Source organism: Helicoverpa zea, chromosome 17 (assembly GCF_022581195.2).
Source record: "Helicoverpa zea isolate HzStark_Cry1AcR chromosome 17, ilHelZeax1.1, whole genome shotgun sequence".
Taxonomy (NCBI): Eukaryota; Metazoa; Arthropoda; class Insecta; order Lepidoptera; family Noctuidae; genus Helicoverpa; species Helicoverpa zea.
In genome coordinates, this window is record NC_061468.1 from 666,209 (window position 1) to 693,197 (window position 26,989).

At 38.2% G+C, this 26,989-nt stretch overlaps 4 protein-coding genes across 4 annotated transcripts; 3 read left to right on the forward strand and 1 right to left on the reverse strand.

Annotated features, from left to right (window-relative positions):
* Window positions 1-1,083: 1,083 nt before the first annotated feature.
* LOC124638416 lies at window positions 1,084-3,970 on the forward strand. The gene is made up of 3 exons (XM_047175373.1): window positions 1,084-1,865; window positions 2,323-2,553; window positions 3,065-3,970. Exons 1-3 carry the CDS (start codon window positions 1,110-1,112, stop codon window positions 3,251-3,253), a joined length of 1,176 nt encoding a protein of 391 aa, XP_047031329.1. The 5' UTR covers window positions 1,084-1,109; the 3' UTR covers window positions 3,254-3,970.
* A 3,662-nt stretch (window positions 3,971-7,632) lies between these two features.
* LOC124638415 lies at window positions 7,633-11,473 on the forward strand. Its single transcript, XM_047175371.1, has 3 exons — window positions 7,633-8,509; window positions 10,193-10,423; window positions 10,917-11,473. Exons 1-3 carry the CDS (start codon window positions 7,754-7,756, stop codon window positions 11,103-11,105), a joined length of 1,176 nt encoding a protein of 391 aa, XP_047031327.1. The 5' UTR covers window positions 7,633-7,753; the 3' UTR covers window positions 11,106-11,473.
* A 2,717-nt stretch (window positions 11,474-14,190) lies between these two features.
* Window positions 14,191-16,676, reverse strand: LOC124638143. The gene is made up of 3 exons (XM_047175023.1): window positions 15,849-16,676; window positions 14,946-15,176; window positions 14,191-14,396 (listed from the first exon to the last, which is right to left on the reverse strand). Exons 1-3 carry the CDS (start codon window positions 16,602-16,604, stop codon window positions 14,208-14,210), a joined length of 1,176 nt encoding a protein of 391 aa, XP_047030979.1. The 5' UTR covers window positions 16,605-16,676; the 3' UTR covers window positions 14,191-14,207.
* A 3,810-nt stretch (window positions 16,677-20,486) lies between these two features.
* On the forward strand, window positions 20,487-25,595 carry LOC124638145. Its single transcript, XM_047175025.1, has 3 exons — window positions 20,487-21,626; window positions 22,162-22,392; window positions 25,325-25,595. The coding sequence occupies exons 1-3, from the start codon at window positions 20,874-20,876 to the stop codon at window positions 25,514-25,516; spliced, it is 1,176 nt and encodes a 391-aa protein (XP_047030981.1). The 5' UTR covers window positions 20,487-20,873; the 3' UTR covers window positions 25,517-25,595.
* The last annotated feature ends 1,394 nt before the right edge of the window (window positions 25,596-26,989 follow it).

Below are 26,989 nucleotides of genomic sequence, written 5' to 3' on the forward strand. Positions count from 1 at the left end.
GGACAAAGAATTAGCATTGACATTCAACGTGGCAATGCAGCCAGTCCTCTGAGCACGTTTCCGGAGGACAGTGATGCGGAGGAATACTTCGACGCCTGATCGATGTTCTTTTATATATGTTTTACTGAAAGGATAGGTGATGATTTTTGGGATGGTACAGACATAAAACTGTCATAGATAGAATTAATGACCCTCGGCTGCCCCTCAAAATTCAATAATCATTGTGGTACACCCGACTACATTCAAGACGTGGGCCAATGTCACCCAGCGGAGACCCTAGCGACCCTAGAGATGGCGGGGACTGGAGGGATCGTGAGATCATCATCCTCCGAGTATTTTTCCCAACTATGTTGGGGTCGGCTTGCAGTCTAACCGGATCTATCTCCGGCTGAGTACCAGTGCTTTACAAGAAGCGACTACCCTGCCTGACCTCCTTAACCCAGTTACCCGGGCAACCCGATACCCCTTGGATAGACTGATGTCAGACTTACTGGCTTCTGACTACCCGTAACAACTGCCATGGATGTTTAATGACAGCCGGGACCTACAGTTTAACGTGCCATCCGAAACACAGTCATTGGTGTCTAAGATATACTTAGAAAGTACATACAAACTAAGAAAAGTCGCATTGGTACTTGCCTGACCTGGAATCGAACCCGCGCCCTCATACTTAAGAGGTTGGTTCTTTCTTTGCCCACTAGGCCACCACGACTAATGAATGGAGGGATCGTGAGATGTCGAGACGAAAAGAGGAGGCTTTTGTCCCGCAGTTGACCAGTCTAGAAAAGAAATGTAGTACAGGATCTAACTTCATTAAAGGTTATAGAATTAAAAATGATATAATAAAATCCAGCAAGTAATTAACACAATAGTTTGATTAAAAATTGATATGATATAATTAAATTATTTAATGGCGTAATTACTGATTATATTACTAATCAGTTTTTAGAACAATAATGCATACCTGCCTTTATAATATAGATAAAATGACAGGAAGTCGACTTTTCGTTGGTATATATAGCGGTTAGTATATATAGCAGGCCTGAAATAATCATACTTAATAGAAAGATAAAGTCATTGTCAATCCAGTACGCATCGACAGCCCAACCATGGCGCACTCAGAGGAACCGCTCCGGAATATGTTGAAGAAAATCGCTCAAGAACACAATTACGAGAACCCTGAAATAATCATAAATAGTATATCAAGTGGTGGCGCGAACTACACATCTGCTCTGTATACAGCGATCATTAAAGCGAAGAATAAAGAAGATCTTAATTTATTCGGCAAAGTTGCAGCGGTCGGTGAAAAGTTTCGAAACCACGCATCAATAGACTTTTATGACACTGAAAAATTTGCTTACACGACATTGTTTAAAATCTACGAAGCTTTAGAAGAGGAGCATGGAGTGCCTGAGGAGCACAGATTTCCGTTCGTCAAGTTCTACGGATTTGATGCTTCCGCGCAGTTCCTGGAGACCATGGTGCTGGAGAACCTAATAACGCAGGGCTACGAAGCTTTCGACAGGTTTAAGTCATATGACTGGGAGTACGCTTCTGCCGTAATCACGGAATTAGCCAAGTTCCATGCGCTTTCCTACGCATTTCAAAAAAAAGATCCGGAAGAATTTCAAAAGACTTTGGATCGTCCAAAGATAGATTGGGCAGCTATTGGTATGGAAGGAACGTTGAAAAGATCTACTGCAACAGCATTACGAGCCCTTAGACCAGAACACAAAAGATCTTTGGAGAAGTTTATGAGTCGAAACATAAATGAAGTGTTTATAGATTACTACAAACCCTCTCGCACTACAGTGATCACACACGGAGACTTCAGGGGCAGCAACTTGGTACACAGAGTGCGGAAGGTTAGTCTGTTTTATAAACTGTTCTTTTCCTTTTTAACTGCTTGGATGTCACTATTATAAAACAACAGAAAATCACTTGTGTCTCGCGTATAACGGGCTAATCGTCTTCCTTGCATTTTTTTGCTTTCTCTGTTGAGCTGAATTTCCTGATCTGACCCAGATGGTAATGTTATGATTTGACATAATTCAGCTGTTAGAAATGAAGAGATTAGATTGGTGCTTATCATAGTATCGGTGTTTTTCTCTTAGATTTATGAGAGGTTTTCCAGAAAGGAAACGCAAAAAGAGCTGTCGTTTTAATTTATTGCCATAGGTTAAATTAATAATGGGTGTGTAAAAAAGCAGGTAGCTAGTAGGTAGTACGTTTCGCATAAAAACAAAACCAATTGACCAAGTGTGAGACGTGTTAGTTCAAAATATTAATTGCTAAGTTCAAGCACGTTATTTCTGTCTTCAGGACGGCAAAGTGGATATCAAAATACTGGACCTGCAAACCCTGCAGGAAGGAAGTCCGGTGATCGACCTGGTCAACTTCATCTTCACGGGGTCCGACGAGCAGTTCCGCGCGAAGTACTTCGACCGGCTCGTGGAGCACTACTACTCACAGCTCAGCGCCTCCATGAGGAGGCTGCACCTCAACCCTCAAGAGATCTTCCCTAAGGAGGACTTTGATGCGGAACTTAAGGAGGTAAGGTTCATCCATATCTTAAATACATTCTCTCTGCAGTGCTGCTAAAGCGTCATAGTTCAACATCAGTTTGCTAGCTGTTGACTTGAACTTTGGTATGAATTGTAAGCGAGGCAACGCGAGTGACTATGTTCCCATATATGAAGATAACATAGGATGAAAGTTTCATTAAAAGAATACAGAACGCGGGAAACCGCAGAGCGCAGATGATATGACGACCTAACTTAGGCGTAAAGGATAAAGTTGTCGTTTATCTGGATTAAACCTTTTTCCTTCCTATAAACTCGTATCTTATCTAAGTAAATGTCACGTATGTATATACTATTTATCCAGATTAAGTTCAAGAAAGCTCAATACACTCTTAATTAGGATCAATACATGTTTACAAAAATTAGCTTCATCTTTTGGCTTGAATGGGTTTTTGCAAAAGTTACCACGTCCCAATCTTTTCGCCAACACTTTGAAAAAATATGTTGACGTCAGTTACTTACCACATGCAAACTTATTTCAGAAATTGCCGTTTGGGTTGAGCGTAGCAGTGTTCAGCTTACCGGTGGTGACGATTAACCCGGAGGATGCTCCTAAAGTAGATGAAAGTCTCTCATTCGATGACTTTAGCGTCGAGAACACCAACGACTTATACACCGAGAGAATCAATGGAGTCGTCGATGATTTCGTCAGGTGGGGCGTGTTGAAGTAAATGTTCATTATTATGCATTATTCAAGATACGCTTTTCATATAAACATGAGTGTGGATAGATTTTTGTAGGTTGTTTAAAAAATTAAAGCAAGTCTGATGGACTCTTAGTGGTTAAAATACTTTCTGGGTTATGTTTAGTCATGTAAGGATTATGTTGTATAGTTAGCGCCATTGTATAAATTACCACATTAAAGGTCTTTTAAATGACCTTTTAGGAATCCGATTGTCATTATAGAATATGATAGAAATTGTATCAAAATAAGTAGTGCGACAGTTTAGAAGAAGATGAAATGGTGACCTAATGGGTAAAGAACCAACTTCTCAAGTACGAATGTGTGTTCGATTCCAGGTCAGGCAAGTACCAAAGCAATATTTCCAATATACAAAAATATGTACTTTCTTAGTATATCTTGAACAGCAATGACAGTGTTTTGAAGGGCACGTTAAACTGTAGGTCAGGGCTATCATTGAACACCCTTGGCAGTCGTTACGGGTAGTCAGAAGTCAGTACATCTGACACAGACTGATCTGATCTGACATGACTGATCAGTACATTTTCCCGGGTAACTGGGTTGATTAGGTCAAATAGGTAGATACGCATTGTAATATTTTTGTACTTAGCTGTAATCGGTGAAACTCGAAGCTGACCTAAACATAGTTGGGAAAAAGGCTCGGGAGGTGAATAAAATTGTGAAGAAGAAATAAATTAATATTAGTCAAACCCTAGTTTTTTTGAAATGTCAATTTTTTTTGCAGAAAATTAAGCTTACCTACTTATTGGAGTCCAATCAATGTGATTCTATTTTAATAGACAAAGCCCTATATTATAAGCAGTTACTATGAAACGCACGCAGGCATTGATGACGTGCCTGAATTCGTGGCGAAGGACTTGCATAAGCTGCCTCCCGTCACGTTTGATCACGTCGACGTCACCAGGCTGTTGAAAGACATAACGTGTCTTAAGGCAAACCTGGAAGACATGAAGTCCAAGATGGAAGCGTCACAGGTAACCATCAGTGACCTGCGTGGTGAAGTGGCGTTGTTGCGCAACGCTGTTTCTTTAAGTGGGTCATTAGATATATTGAATGTGAACACTCGTCGCGGGGCGCAAAATGCGTCCGTCATCAGTTTCGAGTCGGCGAATTCGAGTGCGACACCGGTCGCCGATGTCGCTGACGACGCACCCCGCCCCGCCGCCGCCGCCGCTGCTGTGTTAACACCTGCGGCCGAACCTTGCGTAGGAACATCGACCCCCAAACGCGCTTACGCAGCAGTAGCAGCCACCAACAAGCCCGCTGTGACGCAATCAAAGCGGACCAAAGCAAAAGGGGGTAAACAAACCCGTGGCACATCACAGCCACAGACTGGTCCTAAGAAGGACACGTGCGACAAGGATGGCTTCATTAAGGTAGAAAGGAGAAAAAAGAGGCCACCTTGTAGGAATCAGTGCGGTACCGCACAAACTGGACCCAACATCCTGCTGCGTCCTGCAGTACCAACGACGCAGCTGTACGTGACCCGTCTACATCACACCACGACTGTGGAGCAGATCGTGGAGTATGTTCGATCCAAGACCAACTGGACCTTGAGGGTGGCGAAGTTGGAGTCACGCCACAATACGAACTTCAATTCGTTCATGGTGCGAGTTCCAACTCATCACATCGACACATTCCTTAAGGAAGAGTTTTGGCCGAACGGTGTCGTCTATCGGAGGTTCCGAGGATGGCTACGCGACACCTCGCAGCGTAACACGACGCCGACACTTCGTGTGCATTAGTTTTTAAGTTGTTTATATAAAATATGTATTAGTATATTATTTTTAATGTTATAATATTTATGTATAGTGTTTGCTATGGGCCTTGATGCCTGATTTAAATAAATAAATAAAAAAAATAAATAAAAAAAATTACACAAATATATTTGACTTATACTTTGACTTATACATATTATTCAGTAATATTCAACAGATGCAATAGTGGGCCTCGGAGGTCTTGGATATGATATGTGGGACGTAGTACCAAGTAGGTAATGCCTATATGTCCTTAAATGTAATACCTCATTCATTTTTACTGTGACAACGTAAAAAAATTAGCCGAGTTTGGCATTCATAATTATGGCGCAACATATCACATTATCTAAGTTGGAAATGACATTATTATCAAAAACGTGCAGTATCATAGGCTATATTGATGATGTGATCCTAGCCGATTATCGGCTACGGCGGCTGTTCTCTTGTAAGGAGATTAGCCAACTGCGTAGGACAAAATAACAGTGCATTTGTGCAGACACAGGTGTACTCCCTATTCCTTCACTCTCAAAGCCCGATGGGACGGCAATCCGACACGACCGGAGAGTGATCAGGCGCAGGACCGACATTTACGTGCTCAATAATAGGTTATGTTTTATGTATATTTCTAGTTCGGGAAGTAGTTCCCTTGGAAGCGGGTATTGTGAAACAGTTGTATATGTAGATAAGATTCGCTTTAGGTGCCAGATTAAACCGTTATTATTATGATATCTATCGACGCATTTGTTTTTAAGTTTATTTTTATTTCTAATTTATGATTAATTTTTATTCATTTCATTTCTTTGTTCTGATAAATAAATTGATTAATGGACCTAATAATTAATTAGGTAATTCTATAAGAATATTTTGATCAATTAAAAGGTTCAAAAAGCAACGATCATTTTTAAAAAGGATTTGAAATATTAATAGTTGTTACAGCCGCCATTGTTTATCGTTGGTTTTTGAATATCCGTTTTGTTATTACTGTGTTTTAAAATTTGTTAGTTATTTAAAATTACTTTATGAATTATGAAAGATCAATTTGGATTATTAGAATTAAAAGTAAACACGTGTTATTGTAAATTCCGGAAACGTGACGTTCTGCCGCCATGTTGATTTCTTGCATCATTCACTAGGACACTTTGCTCGTGGCGCTTGGACCGAACGGTGTTTGATACTTATAATTGTTATTGCTGTTGATAATTATTATTGTTTATTGATTAATGAGTGTATGAGTGTATTTACTTAAGGCTATAGGTATACCGAAACTGTAGTGATAAAAATGTTATAAAAATCTATTATCTTTGATGTAAATCAAAATTAAATTGTGTATAGGTCTATTTCCAGCCACTTCCGTCATTGCGAAGCCATTTCTTAAAGGTTTCTTTTCACAATACCTTTTAATTGTAGTATTGAAGACAAAAATTTACTTCTAAGTCCATTCAAGCTGGATCCATTTGCTTCGCACATCCGCGAAATAAAAATAGTAAAATATATATTTTTAGGAATCAGAAGCTCGGATATTAAAAAAAAAAACAACACAACACACGACTCAAATCATTCAAATCTTAATTTTTTAATTAAGGAACAAAATAACAATCATCACACATTAAATTAACACACAAATAATCAAAAGAATATGAGGAAGTACAAAAGTTAGAAAAATAATGTCTCACGTCCCTTGAGCGATGTAACCGCCACGACGACACTCGACCAAAAAAGAGCTGTCTATTTTTTTTTTTTTTTTTTTTTTGGTATGGCATCTCGCAGTTCAGCCTAGGAGGCCGTGTACTGCTTAACCGGACTTTTCCCTGTGGATGCCTAGATTTTAAGGCCTCCAGCCAGGGGCAAGAGCTGTCTACGGTGTGACGTGGCTTATATAGGTTCGTGAGTGTTGCTATATCTTGGCTCCGAACAATATTATATTTCTACAAATTAGTGACAATGCTTTTTTGCAAGAACATTGTAAATTGGGGTTTATGGAAATACTTTATTAACATGATTGTTCTCATTCTCACTATGACTGGCAATTAGTTAACACGACAAGATAGATAATATATAGATATAAAATATTCCTCTATTTACACCGAATACATGGCATAAACATTAAAGAGAAGGAACAGTCTTAAGACAGATTTTAGACAACAAATTAAAAGAGGTGGCTAGGATGGTGAGGTAAAAGTTAATTTAATGTAAGACATGAGCAAGCTAATGACAAATCCATCATAGAAATATAACGTGACTTGAAAACGGTGAAAAAGATATTGAATAACCAGAAAACATGATTCAAGACAGTTGTGTGTGTGAACGGCAACAGTTGACCAGCGTAATACCACCACGAACCAGCAGTTGACCAGCCTAAAAAAATATATTACAGGATTTTACTTCATTGAAGGTTAAAGTAAAATTGGAAACGATATAATAAAATCAAGTAAGTAACACAATAGTTTGATTAAAAACAGTAACGGTGTCACAGCCGTAAGTTACAAATTGATATTGATATTATTAACTAATTGAATGAAGTAATTACTGATTATATCACTAATCCATTTTTAAAACAATAACGCATACATACCTTAACAATATAGATAAAATGACAACAAGTCACTGTCCACTATTTCGTATATATAGCGCCTCTACAGCAGGCCTAAAATAATCATACTTAATAGAAAGATAAAGTCATTGTCAATCCAGTACGCATCGACAGCCCAACCATGGCGCACTCAGAGGAACCGCTTCGGAATATGTTGAAAAAAATCGCTGAAGATCATAATTACGAGAACCCTGAAATAATCATAAATAGTATATCAAGTGGTGGCGCGAACTACACATCTACACTGTATACAGCGATCATTAAAGCGAAGAATAAAGAAGATCTTAATTTATTCGGCAAAGTTGCAGCAGTCAGCGAAAATTTTCGAAACCACGCATCAATAGACTTTTATGACACTGAAAAATTTGCTTACACGACATTATTTAAAATCTACGAAGCTTTAGAAGAGGAGCACGGAGTGCCTGAGGAGCACAGATTGCCGTTCGTCAAGTTCTACGGATTTGATACTTCCGCGCAGTACCTGGAGACCATGGTGCTGGAGAACCTAATAACGCAGGGCTACGAAGCTTTCGACAGGTTCAAGTCATATGACTGGGAGTACGCTTCTGCCGCAATCACGGAATTAGCCAAGTTCCATGCGCTCTCCTACGCATTTCAAAAAAAAGATCCGGAAGAATTTCAAAAGACTTTAGATCGTCCAAAGCTAGATTGGGCAGCTATTGGTATGGAAGGAACGTTGAAAAGATCTACTGCAACAGCATTACGAGCCCTTAGACCAGAACACAAAAGATCTTTGGAGAAGTTTATGAGTCGAAACATAAATGAAGTGTTTATAGATTACTACAAACCCTCTCGTACAACAGTGATCACACACGGAGACTTCAGGGGCAGCAACTTGGTACACAGAGTGCGGAAGGTGAGTCTGTTTTATAAACTGTTCTTTTCCTTTTTAACTGCTTGGATGTCACTATTATAAAACAATAGAAAATTAATTGTGTCTCGCGTATAACGGGCTAATCGTCTTCCGTGCATTTTTTTGCTTTCTGAATTTCCTGATCTGACCCAGATGGTAATGTTATGATTTGACATAATTCAGCTGTTAGAAATGTAGAGATTAGATTGGTGCTTATCATAGTTTCGGTGTTTTTCTTTTTACCCACGACGGAACGGAGCAGGTATATGCGTTTAGGGTGAGAGATGTGCGTTTGTGTGTTTGTGTGTGCGTTTGTGCAAAGTATTGTTCCCTCCTATCTTCTAAACTAATGATCTGATATTTGGTTTGTGTTTGATGAGTTCATGTTCTTAGATAGGTGTCATGGCTGTAACTCACTAGGGGGCGCAATAATATTAGGGCAAAACAGTAAAAGTAATGTTCCCACCTACCTTCTAAACGAATGATCTGATTTGAGATAGTTTTCAATAACGGATTTGTGTTCGATGAGTTCATGTTCTTAGATAGGTGTCATGGCTGTAACTCACTAGGGGGCGCCATAATATTAGGGCAAAACAGCAAAAGTAATGTTCCCACCTACCTTCTAAACTAATGATCCGATTTTGATTCGGTTTTCAATAACAGTTTTGTGTTCGATGAGTTCATGTTCTAAGATAGGTGTCATGGCTATAACCCACTAGGGGGCGCCACAATATTAGTGCCAAACAATGTTGCAATATAATCAAAACTTACAATTCTGTTTTCATCAGCAATGTGTACGTGCTTAATGCATGTTCCCAAATAATAAAAATTACGCCTGTAACTCACTAGAGGGCGCTACAATATCAGTGCAAAATAATAATGCAATAACATATTATACACACTATAATTCGTATATGCTCTCTAAAAAGTCTGAATTAAAATTAAGCAAAATTTAAAATTTTGAAAAAACCCCCGACGGTAAAAATCTTATTGAAAAATAATAAAATAACCGAAAACCCCCGACTTAACCCAATTATATAGGACTAACCGTCGGGGTCTGCCTTTTCTATATGAAATTTCAATTGTTGAGAGAAATAAAAGGCTCAACTTAATACTGTAACAATATAACGTATATTAATAAATATGGCACTGAGTGTGTCGAGCGTTAACACGCATGCCGCTGCGCTGTCTATGGCCGGATGTTCTCGGCGCCGCCGTCCGTCGCTCGCACTGGCCGCCGTGGTCCCCCCGCGCCCCGCCGGATGCGTTCCGTCGCAGAGCGTTTGGGCGCGTTCATCAATAATTAATTGAGTGTATTTTATGTCATCGCTAAACATCTACAATTCTTCAATAATTGTATTCACGACACTACAAATCCTTCTGCTGGTTTTATGGCAGCCCCCGACGGATATTTCTATATAATTGGGTTAAGTCGGAGGTTTTCAGTTATTTTATTATTTTTCAATAAGATTTTTTAGATTTATGAGAGGTTTTCCAGAAAGGAAACGCAAAAAGAGCTGTCGTTTTAATTTATTGCCATAGGTTAAATTAATAATGGGTGTGTAAAAAAGCAGGTAGGTAGTAGGTGGTACGTTTCGCATAAAAACAAAACCAATTGACCAACTGTGAGACGTGTTAGTTCAAAATATTAATTGCTAAGTTCAAGCACGTTATTTCTGTCCTCAGGACGGCAAGTTGGATATCAAGATACTGGACCTGCAAACCCTGCAGGAAGGAAGTCCGGTGATCGACCTGGTCTACTTCATCTTCACGGGCTCCGACGAGCAGTTCCGCGCGAAGTACTTCGACCGGCTCGTGGAGCACTACTACTCGCAGCTCAGCGCCTCCATGAGGAGGCTGCACCTCAACCCTCACGAGGTCTTCTCTAAGGAGGACTTTGATGCGGAACTTAAGGAGGTAACGTTCACTAATATCTTTAATACATTCCATGTCCTGTTTTTCAAACCCAGCAGTGCTGCCTACAGCGTCATAGTTCATCATCAGTTTGCTAGCTGCTGACTTGAATGTTGGTATGGATTTTAAGCGAGGCAACGCGAGTGACTACGCTCCCATTTACGAAGATTACATAGGATGAAAGTTTCATTAAAAAATATAGAACGCGGGAAACCGCAGAGCGCAGATGATATGACATTAACTTAGGCGTAAAGGATAAAGTTGTCGTTTATCTGGTTTTTTGTTATCTAAGTAAATGTCACGTATGTATATACTATTTATCAAGATTAAGTTCAAGAAAGCTCAATACACTCTTAATTAGGTTCAATACATGTTTACAAAAATTAGCTTCATCTTTTGGCTTGAATGGGTTTTTGCAAAAGTTACCACGTCCCAATCTTTTCGCCAACACTTTGAAAAAATATGTTGACGTCAGTTACTTGTAAACTTGTTACAGAAATTGCCGTTTGGGTTGAGCGTAGCAGTGTTCAGCTTACCGGTGGTGACGATTAACCCGGAGGATGCTCCTAAAGTAGATGAAAGTCTCTCATTCGATGACTTTAGCGTCGAGAACACCAACGACTTATACACCGAGAGAATCAATGGAGTCGTCGATGATTTCGTCAGGTGGGGCGTGTTGAAGTAAATGTGCATTATTATGCATTATACAAGATACGCTTTTTATATAAACATGAGTGTGGATAGATTTTTGTAGGTTGTTCAAAAAATTAAAGCAAGTCTGATGGACTCTTAGTGGTTAAAATACTGTCTGGGTTATGTTTAGTTATGTAAGGATTATGTTGTATAGTTAGCGCCATTGTATAAATTACCTCATTAAAGGTCTTTTAAATGACCTTTTAGGAATCCGATTGTTATTGTGGAATATGATAGAAATTGTATCAAAATAAGTAGGTTGTTGGTTGTATATAATAATAGTTTTTAATATGTGCGACAGTTTAGAAGAAGATGAAATGGTGACCTAATGGGTAAAGAACCAACTTCTCAAGTACGAATGTGTGTCAGGCAAGTACCAAAGCAACATTTCTAAGTTTGTACATGTACTTTCTTAGTATATCTTGAACAGCAATGACAGTGTTTTGAAGGGCACATTAAACTGTAGGTCAGGGCTATCATTGAACACCCTTGGCAGTCGTTACGGGTAGTCAGAAGTCAGTACATCTGACACCGGTCTCGCCAAGGGGTATTGTTTTTCCCGGGTAACTGGGTTGATTAGGTCAAATAGGTAGATACGCATTGTAATATTCTTGTACTTAGCTGTTATCGGTGAAACTCGAAGCTGACCTAAACATAGTTGGGAAAAAGGTTCGGGAGGTGAATAAAATTGTGAAGAAGAAATAAATGAATATTAGTCAAACCCTAGTTTTTTTGAAATGTCAAATTTTTTTGCAGAAAGTTAAGCTTACCTACTTATTGGAGTCCAATCAATGTGATTCTATTTTAATAGACAAAGCCCTATATTATAAGCAGTTACTATGAAGCGCACGCAGGCATTACACAAATATATTATCAGTAATATTCAACAAATGCAATAGTGGGACTCGGAGGTCTTGGATATGATATGTGGGACCTAGTACCAAGTAGGTAATACCTATATGACCTTTTTAAAACCTAATTCATTTTTACTGTGAAAGCGTACCCGAGTTGGGCAATCATAATTATGGCGCAACATATCACATTATCTAAGTTGGAAATGACAATATTATCAAAAACAATTTATCAAAAACGTGTGCTTAGTATCATAGGCTATATTGATGATGTGATCCTAGCCGATTATCGGATACGGCGGCTGTTCTCTTGTAAGGAGATTAGCTAACTGCGTAGGACAAAAAACAGTGCATTTGTGCAGACACAGGTGTACTCCCTATTCCTTCACTCTCAAAGCCCGATGGGACGGCAATCCGACACGACCGGAGAGTGATCAGGCGCAGGACCGACATTTTCGTGCTCAATAATAGGTTACGTTTTATCATATTTGGCAAAAGTATTCCGTGGACTGGATTTGAAAAACGGGACATATTCAGTGGACTGAATAGGACTATTCTGGCAAATATGATAATATATGGTGACTGTACCGTTGGTCTAGAGGTCGCAAGCGCGACTGCTATAACTGAGTCTCGGGTTTGATTCCCGGGTCGGGCCGAAATCGACTGGAAGTTGGTCGTCGGCATTGTCGGTTCGGCAGTAGGTATATGTCAAACAAAAAAGCCAACCCGAAGCAATGACTACACTGATCTCTAACTAGACCTACCTTGACCTACCTACTACTAGAACTTTTTTTGTTTTGTTGTCGCTGGGCTAAAAATGCTATTACGCATCCCCTTCCCGTCGGGGGACGGGAGAGGGGTATGTGGGACTCCCCGGTAAAATCGTTTCCGGTATACCCAACCTACTAGAACTACCTTGATATCTAAAATCTAAACGACATGCGTCGACTCTTGCGGTTCTTGAGATTCGGCAGCCGACCGCATAGTAATTCCTGAGCATTCATCTTCATATATTGTTTCGCCCAGATGTGCCCAGATGTGCAGAATAATGCCGGCCGGATCTCTCTCCGGTGGTATCGGATTATCGTCCCATCGGCTATCGAAAGTGAAGGAATAGTGAGTGCACCTGTGTCTGACCAATTGCTTGTGGACTGTAAATATGTCCTGCGCAGCTGGCTGATCTCCTTACATGAGAACAGCCGCCGTGGCCGAAATCGGCCTTGGACTTATTATTATCTTCACTACACCAAAGATTTACCTAACGTTTGGTGATAAATTACAATTTAGGGAAGTAGGTATGTCGTAGCTTATAAATCTTATAATTAACCCTTTTGTCTAATCCACGAAATTGAAATTCACGTTGTTGTCTAATCTGCTTCACTTTTCTGGAGTCTAAAAACTGAGACTCCAAACAAAGTTGTGGGACATTATCATCGGACATTCTCTGATCTGATTTTTTTTTTTTAACAATTCTATTATATGCTACAAGGTCCTGCATCGCTTGTCATTAAGACCTTCCAGGGTCTGATCTGATGACTAGTATTGAAGACCTGTTCATTTCCGCCGTTGCGTTGCCTGCATGCGCTTGCTTCATAGCGCTGGCTTCTTATAACACAGGCTTTGACTTTGCCAATGGAATCACAATGATTGGATGGCAATCCTTAAGCGTAATTAAGCTTTTCTATTCAGTTTTTTATCATCTATACTAATATTATAAAGCTGAAGAGTTTGTTTGTTTGTTTGTTTGAACGCGCTAATCTCAGGAACTACTAGTCCGATTTGAAAATGTTTCTTTCAGTGTTGGATAGCCCATTTATCGAGGAAGGCTATAGGCTACTTTTTATCGCGGTACGGGAAGTAGTTCCCACGGGATGCGGGTGAAACCGCTGGCAGAAGCTAGTTTTTTTAATAAAACGAGGGTTTAACACTGACTAATATTCATTTATTTCTATCATCTTCTTCATAACTGTCGCACATATTAAACACTATAATTATCAACAACCGACATCCACTTACGCCACCGAATGCATCTACACATTTTTATTATTTCTGTAAATTTTTCGACCAACAATAGTATTTCTAAAAACCATTTAAAAGACATTCAATTAATGAGAACAATAATACAAACATAACCCAGATAGTATTTTAACAAGAGTCCATTAGATTTACTTAGTATTTTATTATAACCAGCATAATTCTATGTACACCTTATACAAAAACGTATCTTGTATTGTATTGCATCTTTATTTCAACACGCCCCATCTGACGAAGTCATCGACAGCTCCATTGATTCTCTCAATGTATAAGTCGTTGGTCTTCTCGACGCCGAAGTCTTCGAATGAGAGAGTTTCGTCCACTTTGGGAGCATCCTCAGGGTTAATCGTCATCACTGGCAAGCTGAACACTGACACGCTCAGCCCAAACGGCAATTTCTGAAATAAGTTAACATGTGGTAAGTTACTGATGTCAGAGCGCTTTTTAACTGTTAGAATGGGCGAAAAGATTGGGACGTAGTAACTTTTGCAAAAACGCATTCGAGCCAACAGATGAAGCTAATTTCTTTATACATATATTGAACCTAATTGAGTGTATTGACCCATCTTGAACTTGATCTTCTTGATAATGGTACACAATATACAAACGTGACATTTACTTAGATAAGATACGAGCATACAGGAAGGAGAATGGCGTAATCCAGATAAATTATTTCAACCTTTATGCTTAAGGCTTTAAGTTACGTTGTCATGTCATATCATGTCATGTCATGTTGTTTCATGTCATGACTTGAAATCTTCGTAGATTGAAGCTAAGGCAGTCCTATTGCCTCGCTTACAATCCATACCAACGTTCAAACTAGACTGTTGCGACTGGCAACAGCCCAGTCAGTAGCTGGCAAAGTAATGTTGGACAGACGGGCTATAATCAGCACTTTGTTTGAAAAACGGGACAAGGAATGTATTGAAGATATTGCTGAACTTTACCTCTTTGAGTTCCGCGTCGAAGTCCTCCTTAGAGAAGATATCGTGAGGGTTGAGGTGCAGCCTCCTCATGGAGGCGCTGAGCTGCGAGTAGTAGTGCTCCACGAGCCGGTCGAAGTACTTAGCGCGGAACGGCTCGTCGGACCCCGTGAAGATGAAGTAGACCAGGTCGGTGACTGGGCTGCCGGCCTGCAAGGTCTGTAGGTCCAGTACCTTGATGTCTACCTTGCCGTCCTGAGGACAGAAAAAACGTGCTCAAAGTTAACTTTAAATGTTGACTTTCATCCTACCATCTCGGAAAGGATATTGTTACTCTTCGATCATTTCCTCGCTGGGAACTTACGGGTTCACTCGAGGGCAAAGAATTTTCACCTTGTGCTCTTTTGATTTCCTCGCACTCCTTGCGCTCGTATTTCAATTTTAGAATCCCTTGCTCGGCCATCGAAATTGAGCTCGCGGTTAAAAACCAACTTTGCACTCTTACTTAACAAATAAAACTATTGGGTCGTGGAACCAGAATGTCTCACGATCGGCCAATTATATTGTTTTTACACACCCATTATTAATTGAAACTTTGACCATAAAATGCCTTTTTTTGCGGAAAAAAATCACACAAATCTAATAAAAATACTTCCACACCGAAACTATGATAAGCACCAATCTAATCTCTACAATTCTAACAGCTGCATTATGTTATAATGGTAGTTGAACATAACATTACTCTATCTGCATGCCAGTTCAACAGAGATAGCAAAAAAAATGCAAAGAACACGATTAAACCTGTCGTATCATATCGTCGCGTCGCCGGGGCGCAGATGTACGCGAGATATGATTTGCTATTGTTTTACCTCAATAAGTGAATTACAAGCAGTTAAAAATGAAGGACAACTTATAAAACAGACTCACCTTCCGCACTCTGTGTACCAAGTTGCTACCCCTGTAGTCTCCGTGGATGATGACTGTTGTGCGAGAGGGTTTGAAGAAATCTATAAACACTTCATTTATATTTCGACTCAAAAACTTCTCCAAAGATCTTTTATGTTCTGGTCTAATAGCTCCTAATGCTAATGCACCAGATTTTTTTAACATTCCTTCTACACCAACAGCTAACCAATCTAGCTTTGCACGATCCAAAGTCTTTTGAAATTCTTCCGGGTCTTTTTTTTGAAATGCGTAGGAAAGCGCATGGAACTTGGCTAATTCCGTGACTGCGGCAGAAGCGTACTCCCAGTCATATGACTTAAACCTGTCGAAAGCTTCGTAACCCTGCGTTATTAGGTTCTCCAGCACCATGGTCTCCAGGTACTGCGCGGAAGTATCAAATCCGTAGAACTTGACGAACGGCAATCTGTGCTCCTCAGGCACTCCATGCTCCTCTTCTAAAGCTTTGTAGATTTTAAACAATGTTGTGTAAGCAAATTTTTCAGTGTCATAAAAGTCTATTGACGTCTCGTTTCGAAACTTTTCACCGACTGCTGCAACTTTGCCGAATAAATTAAGATCTTCTTTATTCTTCCCTTTAATGATCGCTGTATACAGTGCAGATGTGTAGTTCGCGCCACCACTTGATATACTATTTATAATTATTTCAGGATTGTCGTAATTATGATCTTTGGCGATTTTATTCAACATATTCCGAAGCGGTTCCTCTGAGTGCGCCATGGTTGGGCTGTCGATGCGAACTGGATTGACAATGACTTTATCTTTCTATTAAGTATGATTATTTCAGGCCTGCTGTAGGGGCACTATATATACGAAATGGTGGACAGTGACTTGTTGTCATCTTATCTATATTGTTAAGGTATGTATGCGTTATTGTATTAAAAAATGGATTAGTGATATAATCAGTAATTACTTCATTCAATTAGTTAATAATATCATATCAATTTGTAACTTACGGCTGTGACACCGTTACTGTTTTTAATCAAACTATTGTGTTACTTACTTGATTTTATTATATCGTTTCCAATTTTACTTTAACCCTCAATGAAGTAAAATCCTGTAATATCATTTTTTAGGCTGGTCAACTGCTGGTTCGTGGTGGTTTTAGGCTGGTCAACTGTTGCCGTTCATACACACAACTGTCTTGAAACATGTGTTCTGGCTATTCAATATCTTTTTCATCGTTTTCAAGTCACGTTACGTTTCTATGATGGATTTGTCATTAGCTTGCTGATGTCTAACACCGAGTTCTACCTCGCCACCCTAGCTACCTCTTTTAATTTGTTGTCCAAAATCTGTCTTCCTCTCAAATGTACCTTCTCTTTACTGTTTATGCCATGTATTCGGTGTAAATAGAGGAATATTTTATATCTAAATAGGTAGTATCTGCCTATATCAACCTACCTATATCAATATTATATATTTTGTCGTGTTAACTAATTGCCAGTCACAGTGAGAATGAGAACAATAATGTTACCTATTAAAGTATTTCCATAAACCCCAATTTATAATGTTCTTGCAAAAAAATTATTGTCTCTAATTTGTCGATAATTGTAAAAATATATATTGTACTATTTTTATTTCTCGGATGTGCGAAGCAAATGGATCCTTTTGATACATTTAAGGACTTAGCTATTAAATTATAATCCAACGCCGTTTTTTTTCGGATCTTGCTGATAGCCGACTTAGGGGAGTTTTACACAAAGTGAGGTTACATTATTTATATTTGTTAGTAGTTATGTAAAATAAAAAATATTATAAAGTATATTTTTGATTTCAAAATTACTTGAAAAGGTATTGTGAAAAGAAACCTTTAAGAAGTGGCTTCTCAATGACGGAAGTGGCTGGAAATACACCGTTACACAATTTAATTTTGATTTATATCAAATAAATCATAATAATAACGGTCTAATCTGGCACCTAAACCTAATCTTATCTACATATTTATTTAACAACTGTTTCACACTACCCGCTTCCAAGGGAACTACTTCCCGAACTAGAAATATACATAATATATGGTGACTGCCCCGTTGGTCTAGTGGTCATATTCAGCTGAAATATTCACACCCATCGTAACCAAATAACCTATTTCATGTTAAATCATGTTTAAACGTGAAAGCGTAAATACATCCTGATCTGGGGATTCGTAATTGTGGCGCAACATTTAACATTATCTTAGTTGGTATTGACTGTAAATTATGCGCCAAATAAAAATAATGTTTATATTAATCGTTAATCACTTACAATCCTAGATACCTATCCTAAATTTTACAAGTTTGTGCATGTTCATGCTAAATTGTATTTTTCAAGGAAATCTATAAATGGTTTACGATTATAGGTGAGTTATCAACGAGACACCATGTAGATAAGCAAATCAGTGAAACGATAAAACAAATACCTAATTCTCACCAAATAAAATAAACCCAATACCTACTGAAATACAAGAAGGCGCAGTATAAACAGCTACTAGCCACAAGCTATTCAACATTAGGACATTCATCTGTAGGACTCGTAAAAATGGATGTCTGAGCTTGAATATTGCCTATATTCAAGCTCAGTGATGGTTTTTATCTATATTTGTCTGCGTATGTAATTGTATGTATGGTAGCAAGAGTTCTCCATGTCAGAGTTCATCAGATTGTGTAGATGAGAGTGGGATAAAAAATGTTCAAAGCTCAGGTTACTGCGGTACGCTTGTCACTTGTTTGTGGTGATGAGTGGCAGCTACTTGTGGGTGTGTTCCCAGCCTAAGAAAGAGCGAAGGGTGCAAAGAGCGGTCTAAAACAATGCATAGATGATAACGATAGCACGCAAACAGTTATGTAAGTTTTAGGCACATAAGATAAAGCAACACGAGACACAAGGTGGATACAATTTAAAATTCCTATGAAGAATCATTATTAAGACAGTGCTGGTATTATATCCCAGTATGGGGAGCAGTTTCATTTGGGAAAACCCTAAGAAATCCATAAAAAAAATTTAAATCCATTCCTTCGTATTAAAAATATTTAACGCAAGCGGATATGTCGATTAGCCATATTGCTAACTTGATTAAATGCGTATTATATGTATAACATATACGTCATATTGTCAAAAATAACTGATTATATCCAACTAACCTTGGATAATAAAAATGGATTTTATTTAGGTATGAAAAGGAAATATTACAAAATAAATAAGACGGAATATGTAGTTGACGAAATACTACAGTAGGAAGAGGAATACCTAAGAAAAGATGGATGGATTGAATGAAAGATGACATGAATAGGAAAGGAGTGAGTGTCAGTATGACGAGTGACAGGGGAAAATGGGAGAGGATGACATATTGCGCCGACCCCAAGTAAAATTGGGAACAGGGCAGGAGGAAGAGGTGTAGTTGACTGCGCTGCTGTAGTTTTCAAGAAGGATGAATCTTCTGTTAATAATAGCTTTTGTACCCATGAATCACTTGAATTAAAGATCCTGTTGATCAGAAGCACTGCAGGAGATGGATTCTACTGAAATGGTCCAAAAATGCAAAACGATCAAAAATAAACCAAACCCTGTTTTAGCAGCTTAACTATTGCTTAATTTTTACTAATGTTGCAAAATTAATTAGTCTCACGCAATAATTGCTGATTACATTATCCGTTATTACAATAAAAATGCATGCTCATACACAAATTGATGAAATCACATGAAATCGTCCCTTGACAGTTTTACAGCAAGGTCAATGACCATAATAAAATTATCATGTTCTTTAGATAAATAAATTCATAGTCATTTGTTGTGAGAACCCAAATTTGTTGCATACAGAGGAAGCCCGTCTTAATATTTAGTAAACTAAAGCTGAAGAACAAATTATGAATATCCAAAAATAACAATGATATAGGTATCAAATGATGGCTCAAACTACGCATCATCACTATTCAAAGTAAAGTAAATAAGGAAGACCTTAAGTTGTTCACTATAAAGTCGCTGCTGAAATATTTACCATGCAAGAAATTGAAAAAGATTTAAATACATAGCTTTTAGAAAGGAAAAATGGAATGCCTGAGGAACTTATAACAAAAACTATAATTCATTGTTTCGTGTAAATATTAAAATTAGAAGTATATTTATCTCTAATTGGAGTAGGTAATGGTTCACCAATTTTGTATGTAATGATGACGAGTCACCAATTATAAGTCTTGTACATCTGGGATCGAAAACTGATAACGTAAGGTCTAGATATTAAAACATTATCATGTGACAAGTTAGGCTGTAAAAATTGTCATTAATTTCATCATTCATTCACAGGAACTCACAGAGGAAGGTTTGATTACCCTGTAGTCAAACGAAGTCCCTGTCACTAATACCGTTCTGGTCAAATTAGTATTTACCTACCTATTTAAAGGTTTTTGCCCAGCTTCAACTGGGTTTCCACTTTTCCGTACGTTCTTTATACTTATATTGTCCTAAAGATGCGCATACACTAGTAAAGAATTAGCTAAATTGGTGCAGTCATCAACACATCGTCGTGCACACATCAACTGAATTTGATTTAGGTGGACAAGTAGGATAGATTATAGTATAATCTATACTCTCAATTTAGCTATTACGATCTCCACTTGCGGCAATTGTCGCGAGACTGCGTAACCCCACTTTACTATACCTAAGCGGTTTGTTGTTCGCGGTCCATCCTGCTCAAATGTTTATCTAGGATCATGGTCACATCGCCTGTAGCGTGTTTACTGTCTTGTGGTGTGTTAACTATATGTTTTGAAATCATTAACAATTTTTTTTCGCTCATTGGCTTGATAAAAACGAGTCAAACGTAAATAGATACGTAAATATAGTCGGATACGTTCATACTTAATGAAGGTTATTATTTGTTGTCGCGGCTAAGGCACGCTCAGTTCGCTATCTGACATCAAATAGAGATCACGCGCATTGTCACGCCGCTAATATACGCAGTGCTCCGTCGTTCCGTGTTTCAATTATAACGCTCTTCTCGTTACAACACTCAAGATGGAAGATATTCCAGAGCATTTGAAGGATCTGCTCCACAAGATAGCTAAGGAACAAAACTTTGTTGATTATGAGTTGAACATAAAGCCGATTTCAAGCGGTGGCGCCAACTACACGTCGTGGCTGTACACGGCCAGCATCACGGAGGGCGCGCGCACGCTGCGCCTCTTCGCGAAGGTGGCGGCCATCGGGGAGAAGATGCGCGCACAGGCACCGAAGATGTATGACACGGAGCGCTACTGCTACACACAGCTCGTGCACATCTACGAGCGCCTGCAGGAAGAACATCGCGTGCCGCCCGAGCACCGGCTGGCCTTCAGCCCGTTCTACGGCTGCAACCCCGAGCGCTTCCAGGAGACCATCGTGCTGGCCGACCTGGTGGCGGACGGCTACGAGCCCTACGACCGCTTCCGCACCATCGACTTGCCTTACGCGGAAACTGCAATTACGGAATTAGCCAAAATGCACGCCGCGTCCATGCCGTATGCAAAATATCATCCAGAAGACTTTGTCGAAATATTGGAAAAAGTGAGGTTTGAATGGGCGATGGACGATCCAGGTATGAAGGCGTATATGGAAAACCTCATCAGTACAGCAACTAGCAACGTGAACGAAGAGAACAAGGCTAAGTTTGCGAAGTACTTCGCTGAGCTAGACATGGATGCATTCATGGCTCTGTTCAAGAGCAGTCGGAGTGAGGTGTTGGGTCATGGTGACTACAGGCCCAGCAACCTCATGCATAAGATACTTGACGTGAGTACATAGCTGCGGATTATAACTATTGACAATTGTTCATTGATTGTTAGTATCAAAGCCAGTGTAAACAGCAGACCTCCGAATGGTTTCATCCAAATATTATGATGTTATAAATACGTAGTTACACGTACATTTCAGAAGCTATATTTCCTCAATGGAAATACCAAAACAAGGAAAAGATAACTTTATTACGTGACCAGACTTTATCTGAATCAAATATGAAATAATCGGTTGATAATTTTATCTCCGATTCTGAATAATTGTGCCCAATATAGATATTGTAGTCGGGCAAGTTGTATGCTTGCAAGATAATAATAATTGCGATTATACAACACTTAGTACTTATCAACGGTTAGGTATATTTACAACAATCATATTATTATGCTGTACAGAATGTATCCGGTTTTGCATATACGTAGTTACATACAAACAACAGAGCCATAAAAGTTGATTTAATAATGTTTACTAAACTAAGTTTTATGATCAGTTCACTTTTAGATCGACATCTAAAGCATGAGTTTCTGTCCCACAGGACGGCAAAGTGGACATTAAGATAGTGGACCTGCAGACCCTGCAGGGTGGTAGCCCCATCATCGACCTGCTGTACTTCATCTTCACGGGGTCCGACGAGCAGTTCCGCGCTAAGTACTTCGACCGGCTCGTGGAGCACTACTACTCGCAGCTCAGCGCCGCCATGAAGAGGTTTAACCTCAACCCTCAAGAAATCTTCTCTAAGGAAGATTTTGAACAAGAACTTAAAGAGGTAAGCAACGTTGTTGTAATTCTTTTCAGCCCTCTCTCTGTGTCCAGCCATAAAGAAATACAGACCTATTTCGAGGGAGGACAACATAATCAACCCTACCTATCCACCGTGTGAGTGGATCGAAAGCGAATACTGGCTACTTCCCAACCTTCACCCATGCATGTTCTAGAGACCTTTGCATTCCAGGGCTGTGGTTACTGTTTTGAAAAAACCGCCGGAGCAGTAATTGGCCTAATAGGCCAACATGACAGGCTTTGGTCAAGAGGTTATAATCATATCGTAGAATCCCTTGCTCGAAGAACATCCCGTGGTAGCTGGGAATATATTATACTTACAGGAAATTACATGTCTAAAATTATTCTTGTTTCGGTCTAATGATAAAAATAAACAGTAAAAATAAAAACACCGATAAAAGTTGTTTACAATATTAATGATAGATAAAGGACATTGTTCAATTTTGGCCTAAGAACCGATGTGAATATAAATTATACTATAATTTTTATTTATTTTTATATTGTTTGAAACATATTTTAGTATTCCACGGACACTTCAAATAAAAAAATTCCAAATAAAAAGTAGGGTCACAATTATTGATGCCTTATAAAATGTTTCCGTCGGCCAGTGCTGCCAGTTTCGGAAGTTTTCGGGATTTCGGTAAATACGGATCGAATTGAGAACCTCCTTTCCGAAGTCGGTTATTAAAATTAGTTGCTAACACTTTATTCATTTAAATACCTAAACTGACTAGCTAGAAAAAAACTAGTATTTGTATAATGTTTTAAGATGGTTTTGAGCGAAATCGCGAATTTCTAGCTTGGCACTCGAGTAGGATTATAGTTTTCGTAATTGGCAACACTGGTGTACTTCAGTCAGTTTGCTAGAAGTCAGTTTGATAGCTTTGCGACTATCGTTTCTTTTGTGATTTTCTATGCGTTTCATTGTTTTATTCTAACAACTTTGGCTTGATTACGGACTCCGATTAGATTGCGTACTTGGTAGACTCGGCTTTGTGTGAAGAACTGGATTTTACTAGCATTTTCGGATATTGCTCTGTCTGTGATCGAATTTAGTTATATTATAATTACAACAATGGATGCAGAATATAGTATATTGTATAAATTGTGGATCTGCTGGAGGTTCTTTGGTATTAGAAAACGAAGATATACTTCGTTGCATACAACAATGGACCGTTCCCCGTATGGTAAGTGGTCTACGAAAGTGTTTTTCTAATTTTGATAAGAATGTTACTACCTACTTATGTTTTCATAAGCACACAATTTCTCGGTTTTCAAATCAATTGCCACAATTGCAAGTTACTTGATATTTACTAATGTTTTTTGTATTTATTATTACAGGTTGAAGCTCATGACCTTATATGTACGACGTGTTGGTCTCAAGCAGTCGAGCATAATAAGATGCAATGCACTGTTGGACGCAATTGTGTACTTTGTAAGAAGCTCCTACCATCAGGCATACTGTTGCAATTGTATCTTTGGGCGTAGAACAGTGGGCTGTTGTGCCCACATAATGACTATTATCTGGTATTTAAGCTGGGCGAGATACCAAAACTCAATTGAACCCCCTGCTCAGTTCTTAGATAATATACTATTGAGAAATATTGATGATTAAAAACCTTTAATTGAATATAAATATTGTTTTTATTGCACATCCTCGAAAACCTCTTTCATTGTTATTGGTAAACCTTACTTTAACTGTTAAATTATTTTGTGTGGTAATGACATTTTTAGTATGGTCTGTACCTTCTTGGTAATAGACCGCGGGTTCGATTCCCGCCTTATGGCATGTAGATAGCTAGGTAACTGTCTAATATAAAAGTAGTATCAATCATTTAAATAAATAATTCTCTATCGTAATAATATCGATATTTTATGAATTGTGGTGAATGGAACTCTTCCATTTTGGATACGTTTTATCACAAATCCAAAGTGGATTCACTATATAGGTTCACGTTTAGGTAGTTGTTTTTCATAAAAATTCTAAGCATTTATGAAAACTAGTCACACGCCCCGTCTTCGCACGGTGGCAATATAAAACCTTGGTGTTAACCTTCCTCTTGACCTACTCTATCTATTAAAAAAAAATCGCACCCAAATCCATCGCGTAGTTTTAAAGATCTAAAGCATTCATAGGGACAGACAGAAAATGCAACTTTATAAAATGATCATTGTCAAAGAATTATCTTAAACTTGACTATTTACTATCTCTTTTCCTAGTATCTAGTAGAGTAGTCTTTTCCTAGATCTAGAAGAGAACATATAGAGCTGTACATAGTATTGTTGATATTTTGTATAGTGTAGTTTGATAACACTACTCTGATATTTCACGCAAGCTTGGTTATTTTTTATTTATAACCTCAAAATATTAACTTTTTTCGTAATTATTTTAGTTTCCTGAAGTGTCCGTTCGTGAAAACTTATTTCATAGGATTCCATATAATTTTAAGAGTTTATAGAAGTCACTTTCCATTCAAACGGTTCTTAGGCAGAACATGTATGGAGCCGGAACAATGTCCTATGATAAATATTTTGACACATTGTTAATGAAACAATAAGAGATAAGCTTTCATTAACACACAATTTTTGTTTCCTTGACTGTAATTCATAAAAACGAATTGCGATTCATTCAAATGGGCAAGCAATTATTAGGTTAACATAGACTAAACTTTTTGTGATTGGTTTAAAATAATAGATAACTTAATAAAACAGCTGCCGTAGACAGTATAACGATATGTGAACCTAGAAAAAGGGTTTTATTTACAACTTTTTTAAATTAGAGAAATCAAATAAATGATAAGCAAGCCAAATTAAGACTTCCCGTCCGTCCGTCAAATGCAAAAATCAAAATTTCTTGTCCATCTCCCCTATCGCGGAAAATCGGACTGATGATTAATTTAGCGCATTTTATGTTACAGAAACTGCCGTTCGGGCTGACCCTAGCCACATTTATCTTGCCACTGGTGACTGTGGAGACAGAACACGCTCCGAAGGTAGATGAGAATATGGACTTCCAAGATTTCAACATTCAGAACACCAATGACCTGTATAAGCAGAGATTGAATGGAGTGGTCAACGATTATGTCAAGTGGGGTATTCTGAAGGAGTGAGTTTGATCTAATCGGATAGTATAATCATCGGCACGAATCTTGAGCGCTGACCTTCACCTGCGCAGAAGTGATTTATTGGGTCCCTTTTGTGGTATGAAGTGAGGCGCGGGGGCGTTGTAAAGCGGTGATTGGCCCGCAGCGCATCGCGTCATAGCCGTCACTCGGGATTGATTCTTTGCTAATAAATCACTTCTGCGCAGGTGAAGGTCAGAGCTCTAGATTCGTGGCGATGATTATATGTTGGTGATATAAACTATGATTAAATTCGTGTCATTCATGATTCAAACTAAACTAAATAATCCTGTAGATATTGTTTTATAGCTTATTTTAATTAATATTACTTAGGCACATTGTTTATTATCAAATCAGTTTTAAACTCTGGTGTTGGTGTAAATAAACTTGACCAAATATGATAAGTATTAAGTTTTGTGTTATCGTAGTTTTAGTGGTTATGGTTGAAGAGTTAGTTAATTTTAACTATATATCGGGTGTGTCGTTCATAATCACATCAAATGAAATGCGTTAATATACTGGTTAATATATGTCCATTAACACAAAGAAAAAGAAAAATAACCGTCTGTCAACTGATCAAAACATTCGATACTTCTAACTTTATCTCTGTTTTACACATGATGTTGTAAATTATAAAAACGAAAAATGACTCCTCGGGTTAAACCACTGAATGGATTAGGTTATTTTTTTTACAATTCGCCATAGAATATCATAAAGTATATATGCGATAGAATTTAATGTGATTGTGAACGACACACCCGATATATAACTATGTATATTTACATTTCTGATATAGGCCCTGAGATTGTTAATGTTTGTTAGACATAGTTTTTAGGTTGTTTTTCTAGACCAGACTAACTTAAAGTAAAACTTTTTGAAAACCCTGTAAAACTTCCTAATTAATTCTTACAACAAGATTTCATTATTAAAGTATAGAAAACTTGTATTATATAATGAAGATAAAACTGTAACTGATAAAACACTTAGTAAAGTAATGATGAATAACATGAGCTTTAATTAATGAAGTAATTTGTGATAAGAGTACAATAAGCATTGTAAATGAAGATGGATAAGTAATACAAAGAGATTTAGCTGTTCACGGCCTTTCTCAGGCTAATTAATGTATTAGGTAAGCAAATTAACAGATACCTTGATAAAATATTGGGAACTGCCATGATTAATGTCTTGAAGTAATATAAAGAAAGCTGTATGCAGTTGAGATTCAAATGTTAAAAGACATGAGTGATGTAACGCCAGCAATGGGAGAAATAAGAAATGCTTATAAAAGAGAAAGTTTGAAAGTGGTACCGGTAACCGAAAAGCTATTACGGGAATCGGCTGTCAAGGTATGAATCAGCTGAGTTGTGATGCAGAGGAATGATGTAAATATGTATTGTGATAAAGGTTTTGACCAGAGTCATGAATGGATAAGAAAACGCAGAAATATGATATGAGTAGAAT

Coding starts and splice junctions, on each gene's coding strand:
- LOC124638416 (XM_047175373.1), top strand. CDS start 1,110: ATGGCGCACTCAGAGGAACCGCTCCGGAATATGTTGAAGAAAATCGCT. Junction 1,866..2,322: donor TGGTACACAGAGTGCGGAAG/GTTAGTCTGTTT, acceptor TTCTGTCTTCAG/GACGGCAAAGTGGATATCAA. Junction 2,554..3,064: donor TTGATGCGGAACTTAAGGAG/GTAAGGTTCATC, acceptor AACTTATTTCAG/AAATTGCCGTTTGGGTTGAG.
- LOC124638415 (XM_047175371.1), top strand. CDS start 7,754: ATGGCGCACTCAGAGGAACCGCTTCGGAATATGTTGAAAAAAATCGCT. Junction 8,510..10,192: donor TGGTACACAGAGTGCGGAAG/GTGAGTCTGTTT, acceptor TTCTGTCCTCAG/GACGGCAAGTTGGATATCAA. Junction 10,424..10,916: donor TTGATGCGGAACTTAAGGAG/GTAACGTTCACT, acceptor AACTTGTTACAG/AAATTGCCGTTTGGGTTGAG.
- LOC124638143 (XM_047175023.1), bottom strand. CDS start 16,604: ATGGCGCACTCAGAGGAACCGCTTCGGAATATGTTGAATAAAATCGCC. Junction 15,177..15,848: donor TGGTACACAGAGTGCGGAAG/GTGAGTCTGTTT, acceptor TTCTGTCCTCAG/GACGGCAAGGTAGACATCAA. Junction 14,397..14,945: donor TCGACGCGGAACTCAAAGAG/GTAAAGTTCAGC, acceptor AACTTATTTCAG/AAATTGCCGTTTGGGCTGAG.
- LOC124638145 (XM_047175025.1), top strand. CDS start 20,874: ATGGAAGATATTCCAGAGCATTTGAAGGATCTGCTCCACAAGATAGCT. Junction 21,627..22,161: donor TCATGCATAAGATACTTGAC/GTGAGTACATAG, acceptor TCTGTCCCACAG/GACGGCAAAGTGGACATTAA. Junction 22,393..25,324: donor TTGAACAAGAACTTAAAGAG/GTAAGCAACGTT, acceptor TTTATGTTACAG/AAACTGCCGTTCGGGCTGAC.